This window comes from Mus musculus, chromosome 9 (assembly GCF_000001635.26).
Source record: "Mus musculus strain C57BL/6J chromosome 9, GRCm38.p6 C57BL/6J".
Classification (NCBI taxonomy): domain Eukaryota; kingdom Metazoa; phylum Chordata; class Mammalia; order Rodentia; family Muridae; genus Mus; species Mus musculus.
In genome coordinates, this window is record NC_000075.6 from 75,562,531 (window position 1) to 75,574,832 (window position 12,302).

Consider the following 12,302-nt stretch of genomic DNA (forward strand, 5'->3'; position numbering starts at 1 on the left):
AAATGACCAGTTACTAATTATAGATCAAAAATGAAGCACATACTCACTCAAATTCTAGCCTACTTTTTAACTGCTGGTTAGACCAACATGTCTCCTAGATCTCATCAAATTCTTTAAAATATGATAATCTGTGCCCAGTCTTAAAGAATATGAAAAATCTTCTCCAAGAAATTCCAGAAGAGGCAGCATTTTGAATGGATAGATAATTTGGATTCTTTGACAGTTCATGTGTATGATATTTTAAAACAAGACAAAACAAAAACGTGATTTACTGTTGATGTTTATGTATGTGTGCCTGCATGTTTATGTGCACCACGTATGTACAGGCCAGAAGAAGATTGTGGGTCTCATAGAACTGAAGCTATAGGCACTTGGGAGCAGCCAAATGTGGGTGCTGGGAATTGGACCCATGTTCTGCAAGGGTAGAAGGCACTTAACTGCTAAACCATCTCTCCAGCCCATTTTGTATGTCATTTTTTTTGGGGGGGAGGGAGAAGGTCTCATGTAGCTCAGAGTGGCCTCAAATTCATTATGTAGCCGAGTCTGGCCTTGAACTGTTGATCCTCCTGGTCTCACTTCTCAGATCCCAGCGTTACTGTCACGCACCACACATTTGTCTCCTTTGACAGTTCTGCGTTCACGCTTGTTAGTATCCTGGTTATTCTGCTCTGAAAAAAAGAAGGTGGGCTGGTTTGCTCCTCCCATCATTCCGGGAAATTAACTCATGTCACCAGGCTTTGGACTCTTCTGGCCAGCCAGCCTAACGGACTCAGTGAGCTCCAGGGCAGGCATCAGTGGGCATGGAAGGCTGGAGAAGTGGTTTAGTGGTTAAGAGCAGGGGACCTAATGCCCTCTACTGGCCTCCACAGGCACATATGTGGTGTCCATACACACTCAGGCACACATAAATACATGTAAATAAATCTTTCCTTCCTCCCTCCCTCCCTCCTTCCCTCCCTCCCTCCCTCCTTCCTTCCCTTCCTCCCTCCCTCCCTTCCCCCTTCCTTTCTGTTTTTTAAAGATGACTTTTGATGGGCAGTGGTGACATAGGCTTTTAATCTCAGCACTCAGGAGTCAGGTAGGAGGTTCAAGGCCAACCTGGTCTAAAGCGTGAGTTCCAAGACAGCCTGGGCTACACAGTGAGCCCCTATTTTAAATGCCCCCACCACAGACACCTCAAAAAAAAAAAAAGACGGCATCTGAGGAATACTCAAGGCTGATCCTCGATCGTGCATGCACACACACAAAGAGGACAGAGTGAAAGTGATTGATAAGCCGATACTGCCATCCTACTTCTGCCCTCATTAGTGTTATCTTCCTGCCTCCAGCCAGAGCAGCTCATAAAGTCTGTGCCTTAGTGAGTCATCACAAGCAAATTAATACCAGCGGCCATTTGCTCTTTATCAAAAGGTTCCTTCAGGAAACAGCTTCCCTTGGGTATATGAGCAGTTTTTAAGGACCCAGTTTGCAAGAAAAGCTGTGAGAATTTGAACTGTAGACCAACAACTAGAAGAAAGGATTTCATTCTGGGGCCGTGGAGTTGGTTAAAGCGGAGGGAGGGGAGAGCAGCACCGTGGCTGGTATGCACAGATTTAGGAACAGCTTTCCAGAAAACTCCTTGGCCTGAAATGCCCTTTTCCATCACCCCAGGTCTACTTGCTAAGTGACTCCTCATGTTTTACCACACAACTCAAATGCCATTCATTACTCCCGTTCCTCCAATATCAACAGCTGAAATTCCCCCATGTCAATTTTAAGCAGGGGCTCTATCATGGCTCTTCTAGAGGTGCAGCTAATACAGATTCCTGCAAATGCCAGAGGACCAAGAACCAACCTCATACTCCAGCTGGCTGTTACAAGCCATTATTATATTGGATATTACAGTTTTTTGAAATTTGCTTGGGCTTGATAAGCTTGGGTTTCTAAGATATATAGAACCCCCCTCCTACCTTCATATGTGCCAAGCCAAGGACCTGCGTGCTTTCCTTCCATCGTCTATTGTCTAGACCAACCTTATTCAATTACCTATTCATCTGGTCCCCACTGAGGCCCTGGACATAAGGAATACTTGCTAGAGACTATAGGCATCTGGTCTTCATGATTCTCTTTTTATTAGCATACAAAATAATGAGTTTCTTGGATGACTACCAAAGAAGGAAGACAGGGTATGGGCTACCATTTCTTTTAGTCCTAGAAAAAGCTGAACTATGAAACAGTCCCATAAGGAGGGGACATTTCCTTAACAAAGTCCAAACACAAGAGATCCCCAAGTCAAGGGGTCATTTAAGGGTTGAGTGCCGAATCCAAAAGCTGGTGCCTACAAAACAGCAAATCCAGACAAATCCAGCCACAGATTCAAAGGGACAAGGTTTCATGTGGCTCAGACTGGGCGCAAGCAAAGTCACTGTGTAGCTAAGAATAACCTTGAGCCCCTCATTTCTTCCTTCTTCCTCCCGAATGTCCGTCCGGCTAACAGGTACACTCCATCACACAGGGTTTAAGGAGGTTCTAGGGATAGAACCGAAGGCTTCCTCTGATCTACCAACCAAACCACATCCCTAACCCCTGAAAAGGACAGTTCTTTTAGCAAAACAATGAAGCAATGCATTGAAAAGGACAGTTCTTTTAGCAAAACAATGAAGCAATGCATTTCCCCGTGGAGGTGTGCAACAGCAAATATAGAAACTAGATCTAGGCCCTCTCTGTTTCTCAGACTGTCACCAGCCTAAACAATGAAATTTAGAGATCACCAAGCTGAGGCAGAGCTCAGCAAGTTTGGTTTTCCTGTTATTCCAGATCAAATCTTTATTCAGAAGTTTGGTTTACTGTTAGCGGGCAGAGGGTATACAGAGCTACCTGTAATTCCCTGTATTCCGGTTCTCTATTACTCTAACCAATTTCAACTGTGTAACCACAAGTGAACCTTTGGTTTCAATGTTTCCATTTCTCCTCTGGGTACAGTGGTTGTGTACTTTGTCTTTTTTGTATAAGGGTGTCATTATTCTGTTTTCAAATGTTTCTACGGAAAGTACAGTGTCAGACATTTATTTTGAAGAGATACTTTGTCTTAGAGTAGCCAGGAACCAGGCGTTTACATTTAAAGTTAAGTTTATTGACTCCACCCCCCTTTTTACATTTTAATTTACAACTATCATTCCAGACACAAGTGAACACATAACATCTTTGAAAGCAGGAAAATCTTGGTTAATTAAAACAGTTTCTATTTAGCTTAACATTAGCTCTGGGTGCTAATTCCAAAGGGCCCAAAAATCGCACCCTTTTTTTGGGGGGGTGGGGGTGGGACAATGGGTTTCCTTATTATGAGGATAAAATTAGTTTACACTCTATACATTTTTTTATCTCACAGTTACTTTTCACAAGATGTTCAACTTCAAATTTAAAAGGCAAGTTAGTCTTTAGATTCCTAGTGAATTAACCAATCACCTAGCTTTGCTCAAAAAATATCAAATGAAAAATAAAGCCCTGTGGCTCTTCAGCATCTGCTCACATAAACAATGTTACCAACAATGCTGACAAGTTTACAAGAATATTATGTCCCTTAGTCTCTCCAACACAATATAGGTAACAATACACATAAAGTCACACTTGACAGGCAGAGAACTGGTAAGCCATTATGACCAGTGGCATGCAAGAATTTTACATGTTTATGTGCAATGAAAAATGTTGCTTGTTTTCTGAAAAAACATGAAACACGATTAAGATAAAGGCTTACTTAAAATATAAATATGCTTTTCCATGTACATAGTTTTGGTCTTAAAAAGAAAGTAGCAGAGATACAAATTACTTTTACTTATATATTTATTTCAAAATTTAAGACTAAGTCTCTTGTATCCCAGGCTGGTCTTGAACTTGCTATGCTTCAGAAGATGACCTTGAACTTCTGACACTGCTCCTGCACCTCCCAAGTGCTGGGATTACATGTGGACACTACCATACCTGGCTTAGAATAATTTAAATAAAGATTGTCACGGCTGACATTTGGTACTAAAGTAAAATTACTCAGGAAGTGTACTTTTTATCCATCGCCTTTCTCTGCTTGGCCAATTTCTGCCTACCCACATCTAGATGGTGTCCACAGAAATTTAAATCCTGGGCCAGTTTCTTGCAACACACAGTGCACCTTTGATTGTCTTCTGGAATGAAATCATGCAAATACACAGACATGAAATACAAGCCTACAAAAAAAACCCCATCCTGGTCACTTTCCTTTCTTTGTATTTCTTCCCCTTCTTTCCCTCTGATTCTAAGGAGAAAAATATTAGATATGTTAAAAATATCCTTTCTGCTTTTGAGGGAAGCATCCCAGGACTTTTAAAGTTTGTTTGTTTGTTTGTTTAATTTTGTAGTGCTGAGAACTGAACCCACATGCCAGGCAACGTTCTACCACTGAGCTACCTTTCCAGCCCTGAAGCAGCGTTTCTGATGAGGCTGCTCCTCTACAGCTACTCTGAAGTTATCAAACGCTGCTGAAAAGGAACAGACAGCTGCCGGCTCCTGGAGAGAGCTGGAGCTGGTGTGGGTACATTACCCACCCGTGTTCAGAATCACAGGCTTGTAATGTTTGGGATCTAGAAGGGACTTTAGAGAATACACTGTTTTATAGATGAAAAGAACATAAGATAGATGGAAAACCTTGCCCAAGGTCACATACAGCTGGCATCCAAAGCAGTATGATTAAGTGTGTGTGTGTGTGTGTGTGTGTGTGTGTGTGTGTGTCTGTATATCTCACATGGTTGTAAACAGAGTATAATTCTTGTAGGGCTGGAGGACAATGCTGTACAAGCAACATTAATTAAGCATCTACTATGTACAAGGCACCTTATTAGATGGTACCATGGATACAAGGACTGATGAGACACCATCCCTGTGAGGCCAGGCTCCAATGCTTTTCTTGGCCAAAATAAAGAACTGACGAGGGCTGAGTCGCTGGTGATAGGTAGCTGCAGCCCCAGAGAGCTTTCTTCCCTCCAGTGCCAGCGCTGGTACCCAGTACACAGATGCTACGCACGAAAATTCTTGCAGCCGCAGGGCGATGCTCTCTATGGTTGCCAGCAATACCTTTATTGCCTAGCCTCCATCTCCTTTAGTGATGACAGGAAGGCAGTAGTGCTCTTGCCTCAATTCTTAGTAACTGTCTGAGTTCCCCTCTTGGGGCCAGAATCTACAAGCATGGTGACAACTTCCGAAGGAGCTTTTTATTATTTGGGCCAGGATCTCATGTAGTCCAGGCTGGTCTCAAATTCACTATGTAGCCAAGGATGAATTTGAGCTGGTTCTCCTGCCTCCACCTTTTGAGCGCTGGGATTACAGGCTAATGCTACTAACTAGATAACATCCAGTTTATCTATCCAGTGCTGGGGAACAAATCCAGGACTTTGTGTATTCCAGGCAAGCATACTGCCTTACTGAGTTACTCCCCAGCCCTTTATAAAGTGGGTCAAAATGACCCAGGAAAAATAACCTATCATTTCTATCATGAAATATAACACTCGCTGCCCTGTCATCCACCTCTCATCTCTATGTAAAGTATAATAATTCTAGTCCCTTACACCGTACCCATGCTTCTTGTCCTACTCCAAAAGATGAACCATTGGTCAGAATAAAACAGACTCTGGGAAACATTAGCGAGCTGACTAAAGCCATCTACTTCTGTGCAGTGCTTTCTAGTTTCTATGCTGTTTTCATCCAGTCATACGATTCTATTTTCTCACTACAATTCTGTGAGGTAGTTAGTGAAGATATTGTTCCCCTTTAATAGCTGGGGGGCTTTAGGCTGGGGAGAGCAAGTGGCTCCCCCAAAGTCACCCAGCTAAGAGAGTGTGGAGTCAAGTGTTTAGGTCACTTGATTCCATTTCCGGTGTTGGTCCCCCATATAGTCTATAATTGGCAGGCAATTAAATGAATTGCCCATGATCGTACACCTGCTAAGTGTTGGTAATGGGATTGGGATTAAGCCTCCAAATCTGTTGGTATGTCACCTGTTCACCATACCAACCAGCTGAGCCAGCACGCTCCGAATGACTGCCACAAGACCCAGCCAACTAAGCCTGGTTAGCTGGTTCCTCTTTTCTGCCCATGACTTCATGCCCTCTCTTTCACCCTCTCCAAGCCAACAGTGTGTCCTAGATAGGCCTGACCTCCAATTCAAGTACTGTTTCTAGAACAGAACCCAGGATACGGACATAAAATTTGGAACCCTTTGCGCACATATCTACTGATGGTTCAGTTGTTGCTGTCAGGCTGAAGGACAAGCAGTTAGGAGTGAGCAGAACTGAGCTCTGCATTAAGCTAATTTAAATATTAAGTCCCCAGCCCATCCCCTGTGTAAGGATCTTGAGTCACTGCGTCAAGTCAGATCTAGAACTGGGGGAACAAGGAAAGAATGAAAACTGAGGTTCTGGGCTCTATTCTCTGGCCAGCTAGTTCCACAAGGCTGCTCTGTGATTTACCCAGTGGGATCACCCTGACATTTACCACGTTTTTATACCTTTCCTTTAGGTGTCTTTCAGTCTTTTAAGTGAGAACAGAGTAGCAGGGCATGGGAACTGAGAAGTAAGTCATTACACCCCCCAACCCCCGTAGCTACCTTCCAAAAAGGCATTCTGTCACCCCAACCCTAAGACACGTGTAGACTTCTCAGTCCAGAATTCTTATGTTTCTTGCCTCCTTCAAAGTATCGAGGAGAGAGCAGAATACTTTTCAGCAATGAAAAAGGACGTCTGTTCAAACACTTTTACCGGCTCTCCACGACTGTCTGAGCACGAGAGCCTGCTGACGCTTTCACACCAAGTCTACGCTTTGCTCATGAGAAATGTCTTGTGGCAGTTTTTCAGAAGGCAGTGGCTTCCATAGTGCTAGTGCCCACCAGGGGCCACATCTCCACATGGAAGAGAAGCAGCTGTTCATGGTTTGGTATACCAGTCTTCCTTTGAGAAAACTGGTGCCAAGAGTACAGGCACTGTGATATTTTTTGAGCTTTAACATGGGAATGAACTTCTACTGAAAGATGAGCTGTGTGCAGAAAGATGGGTGAGCAGCACCTGCCCCTCCAGGCATGTGATTCTCTAACCTGGGCCCCCAACAACCCTGGGAGGGGCAAGGGAAGCATGGTCCCGTCAACTCATGGTCCACATGCAGCCAAATACCTCACAACAGTATTTGGTGATCATTATGTACAAAATGTCTATATACAGTGTGTCCTACAGAGATGGAAGAAGGGCGCTAATTGATGCTCCTAAGTATGAAATGAGTCTCACGTTAGGTATAGAGGAAGATCTGATGGGGAATAATCCAGTGATTTCCTCAAGAGTCATCTCTACACAACTGTGAAATGTGATGGTAGGTGACAGAAACTGCAGACTCCAGGGTCATTTCCCATGAACCCGGGTCTGCAGCTGCTCTAAAGGGGGAGGGGAAGTGGAACTGGGGAGAGAGCCTCCCCTTCAATCAGTTGTCCAGATGTAGCCAAATACCTACTTAGATATCTGACAAACACACTCGCACACGAGCACACACACAACACAAACACGAGAGAGAGAGACAGAGAGACAGAGAGACAGAGAGACAGAGAGAAAGAGAGAGAGAGAGAAATCAAGGGATTTGATCATGCTGATAAAGATGAAGGAAATTCTGCTGCCCACATCAAGCAGACAGAGAGATGCATTTGTACTGCTGGACTAGTTAGCATCTCTAAACTTGACAAATAATCTCCTAAAAGCCATCCATTTACAGGTGTCATGACAAGACATCAGCCACAGAAACCTTCAAGTCAAGTCCAGGTGAGTGAGTTTTCACTTATGGACCTGTACAACTGTAAAGGGGAAGGGAGCAGGCTTAGGCAAACACGAGCTCCCTCCAAACAGCTATACAGGCATTAGAAAATACATCAACACACTAGCTAGCAAAACAGATACTTATAAAAATAATTCACACACATTATGTCTCATCGGGATGAAATTAATGGTCCATTTTGGGCAGGTGGGAGGTGAAGTCTTCATCTAATTAAATGGATTTGATAGATGCCCTAAGATGTATATTTTATCTTCTAGTAGTTCCCTTCAAAATATAAATGCTGATGGAAATGTCACTTTACATGCTAGTTAAAAATCCACGATGATAAAACAGCTGATTAGTAATAATCTTATAAACTCATTTTATAAGATAAAACCAGTATGAATTTAAAAATAATGTTCTACAATCTTATTAGTATTAATAACTCCTTATAAAAAGGAATATCTATGATCTAAATATGACTTTTTTTCTTGCTTTTTGCCAGGGTGTGTCAACAATTGTAACCCACTCTCTACAATATGGGGCTGCAGACAATAATTTGCAGGGCCAGGGCTTCTTAGGAATGGAGGCAAGAGAGTGAATGAAAACAGGAAAAGGAAGCTTGTTAGGGACTCTGCTCTTAAAGAAGTCTGTGGCTGAGAGAGAGGAAAGACACTTAGCATCCTTCCTTTGGCAACAGAGTAACCAAAAATTCTGATTAAAATACACCCTATACATTTCACCCAGGTAGAATGGATGACTGCTTATCAGCCAACAATCTAGAGGAAAGAATGGAGCCATTTTCTTACACATTGATAATTCCCAAGGACTCTTCTCACCATGGCCAAGAAGTTAATGCTGGCAGAGCAGGGGCGACCTGTGCTATAGCACAGCGGTCTGTATGCCATACAGGCACAACAGACGTAAAGAATCTCAAGAGCATAGTTTTGCCTTTACTATCATCGATTTCACTGTAAGTACAAGCCACTTCATGTTCAAGTTGAGGGAGGGGTCTCAGGTAGCAGGCTGGCTTCAGACTTTCTGTGTAGCCAACACTGATCTTGCGTCCACTCCAAGTGCTAGGATCACTAGGGCATGCTACCACACCTTAATTTTTAGCAGGGCAATTTTGAGCAAGAATTTAAAGAATTCTTGAAAACTGAACAAACCAGCAAACCTATACAAACTGGCTTCAATACCACACCCAAGTGGGTGAGAAGGAAGGAAAGATCAGATTAAGGGATAAAACAAAACAAATACATTTTTAGATTGACAGGGAGATAAAGTATTAAGTTAAAGCACTTGGGGGTGACTCAAAAAATGTCAGAATACCCTATTTATTATGTCCTGAAGAGTATAAAAATGAGCCAAGAAAATGAGGTGTGTCTGAGAATTTTTGCTTTAGCTGTGGTTATTTATAGCACAGTAAGTGTTCAGTTTCTCCCTCTAAGTGTCCAGTTTTTTTTCCCAAGGTTCCTGACTCCAAGTTCTTTCTTGTCTGATAGTTTCCCATCACCTTTATAGGACTTAGAGCAGTGGTTCTCAACCTTCTTACTGCTTTTAATACAGTTCCTCATGTTGTGGTGACCCCCAACCATACATTTATCTCATTGCTACTTCATGACTGTAATTTTACTACTGTTTTGAGTTGTAATGTAAATATCTGTGTTTTCCAATAATCTTAAGTGACCTCCATGAAAGAGTTATTCAACCTCCAAAGGGATTGTGACCCACAGGTTGAGAACCACTGACTTAGCGACATAGAGAGAAGGGAAACAAGAAGGATGCTTTGTCATGAAAGGAGAGGAAAAGGAAGGACAAGAGATGCTAGACAGGATCTTCATTGTCAACTTGATGGGATTTGGAATCACCTACGGTGTTACCAGAGAAGTTTAACCAAGAAGAGAGAACTCACCCTGAATGTGGGGAGCACCATCCCATAGGCTGGAACTCCAGACTAAATAAAAAGGGGGGAAAGGAAAGTGGGCGGAGCCCCAGCATTCATCTCTCTTTGCTTCCTGTCTGTGACAGTGATGTGACAACTGTCTCATCCTCCTGCTGCTATCCTTCTCTGCCACAGTTGGTGGCAACCTAAAACTGTGAGCCAAGATGAATCCCCCTTTTCCTTATATTCCTTTTGTCAGGTATTTAGTCACAGCAGTGAGAAGGGCAGCTAACACAGGTACCTGACAGTGGCTGATGTCTATGACAGGAGAGAAAAGTGATTATTTTGGGCCAAAACATTCCATCACTTGGTACCTTAAATTTGCATTATGCTGTCCAGTTGTTGTACTAGGAAATCAGTCACTTCATGGTCACTTCAGTCATGTCTTCACAGGCTCTGTCTTCGAGGTGACAAACATCTTAGCAACTGACAATTCCTTTTAACCTAATGTTTGCAAATAGCTGGATTTACTGTGATATATGACAAAAATCAATGCTTGATTTTAAGCCAAAAGGCAAAGAAGCAATTGCATGTGACAAAAAAACAAAACAAAAAACAAAAAACAAAAAAACCAAAAAACCCCCAAAAAACCTATATAATTAACCACAATGCCCACAATTTAGCTGGTGATCTGGTTATGCTAAAGATGAATCAACAATTGCTTTTAAAATTTGTCAAATTCATTATGTATCAGAAACTTTGATTAAGGTACCATAACTTTTAAATCTATTTTTAATCATGTGTATGTATATAGGGGGTATGTATACCTATGTGTGGATGCCCTCAGAGGCTGGAGGCATCAGAGTCCCCCGAGGATGGAGCTATACAAGTTAGCTGCTTGACACAGGTGCTGAAGCTGAACTCTGGTCTTCTGGGAAAGCAGCAAGCACTCTTAACTGCTGAGCCAGCTCTCCAGCTCCCAAGACGCTGTTATTGTTATTTTATGTGGGAATGTACTATTTTGAAATTTTCTTTTGGTTAAACTTTAAAAAATTTCCCATCATACCTGGAAAGTCTTTCAACGGCTTTGTAAATAATTACCTATTAGAGAATCATTTTAAATATAATTTGGGTTGGAGATGTAGCTCAGGAGTAGAGTGCTTGCCTAGCACACAGGGTTCTGGATACAATTCCCAGGACCACATACCTTAACAAATATGTTTCATTCATGTTTAACAGTAAGTAAAGGTAAGTGTGTGACTTGTTAATATACTCACGGGGCACTAAACAGTCCCTTTGCCAGTGCTACGTTAAAGTGCTTTCTAAGGAAGATCCCACTGACCATCTATCTATCAGTTGGGCATGTGCATGTAGAGACACTATTTTTTTTTTTTTCTGAAATTAACGGAGAATTTGTGAAAGCTTGGCAATACTAACTTCTCATGTGGTCAGTAGCACACACTCCCCATGTTCCTGGCCTAGCTCAAAGCAATGCATGTAAACAGAGATAGGCCTCCACTTTGTCATCAGCTACAAACACATGCTACATGCTAAGTCCCTTCCATGACTAAAAACGGTTCACGAAAGAAAGCAAGACAAACTACAATATGAAAGTGGTTAAGATCATCTCCAGCGTTGTCACTGTCTAAGATCTGTATCACCCTACTTGTGCAAGCCACCAGGTGTGTCCAGGAGCGAGGCAAACTGCTACACATATTTCAGACAAATAATTAGCGCTAAAAAGGAGTAACAGTTAAAGTTATGATGGATATGGTTAACGGAAATGAACAGCCTTGGATCAAATGGTCCGGTGGAGAAGAGGATTTTGGGTATGTTTTTTTGGATGGCCGCACGGTGAGACTTCACCCCTTTGAGTGGGGCTTTACCTCCTGTCTCCTTCAACTCTCTTCTTTCGAACTAGGTAGGAGAGAGAGAAAGAATTAAAAAAGATGAACCAAAGGATATCCTTTAAAATCACTCTAGAGCAGAGTTCTCAGCCTTCCTAACGCTGCGACCCTTTAATATAGTTCCTCCCGCTGTGCTGACCCCCAGCCATACAACTATTTTATTGCTACTTCATAACTGTAACTTGGCTACTGTTATGAATCACAATGTAAATATCTGGTACCATCTGATATGCAGGGTATCTGATATGTGACCCCTGTGGGGGTTGTGACCCACAGGTTAAGAACTACTGTTCTACAGGCTTGTATCCATCTCACAAAGCTCCATGCCACACACCTGAGGGCATAAATCCTCTTAGATTCCAACATTCAGTGAACTATGGCAGTAAATGGAACTGGCAATAATAATCTAGCATGTAGAGGAATTCATATTTAAATAAAGCTATGTCTGGGAACTGGGAACTTAAATGTGAGAGCTTCTCCACGTGTTTATGGAATAATTAGGCAAGGACAGTCTACAGAGTAATGAAATGGTAAATATTCTCATGGGAATTTATACATAGGGCATCCTCTTGTCTTCTGTGCAGTTTGGTCACCAACTGGCCCTTTGTGAAGTTCTCAAGTGAACACAGCCATGCCCAGCATCTCTGATTGTAGCTGGGAGACCATCTATAAACAGAAGCTCCGATTCTCTAAGGCTCATCTTGTTTAAAAACTCTCAA

General features: G+C 42.4%; 1 protein-coding gene across 7 annotated transcripts in view; it reads right to left on the reverse strand.

Moving 5' to 3' along the window:
* Nucleotides 1–3,090: 3,090 nt before the first annotated feature.
* Nucleotides 3,091–12,302, reverse strand: part of Tmod2 (tropomodulin 2) — a 45,722-nt gene continuing 36,510 nt past the window's right edge. For all 7 annotated transcript variants that reach the window (XM_006511268.3, XM_030244444.1, XM_030244445.1 and 4 more), the window contains one exon: nucleotides 3,091–11,593. In XM_006511268.3, the coding sequence (XP_006511331.1) occupies nucleotides 11,559–11,593 (35 nt within the window). In that variant the 3' untranslated portion in view covers nucleotides 3,091–11,558. The remainder of the gene's footprint in view (nucleotides 11,594–12,302) is intronic.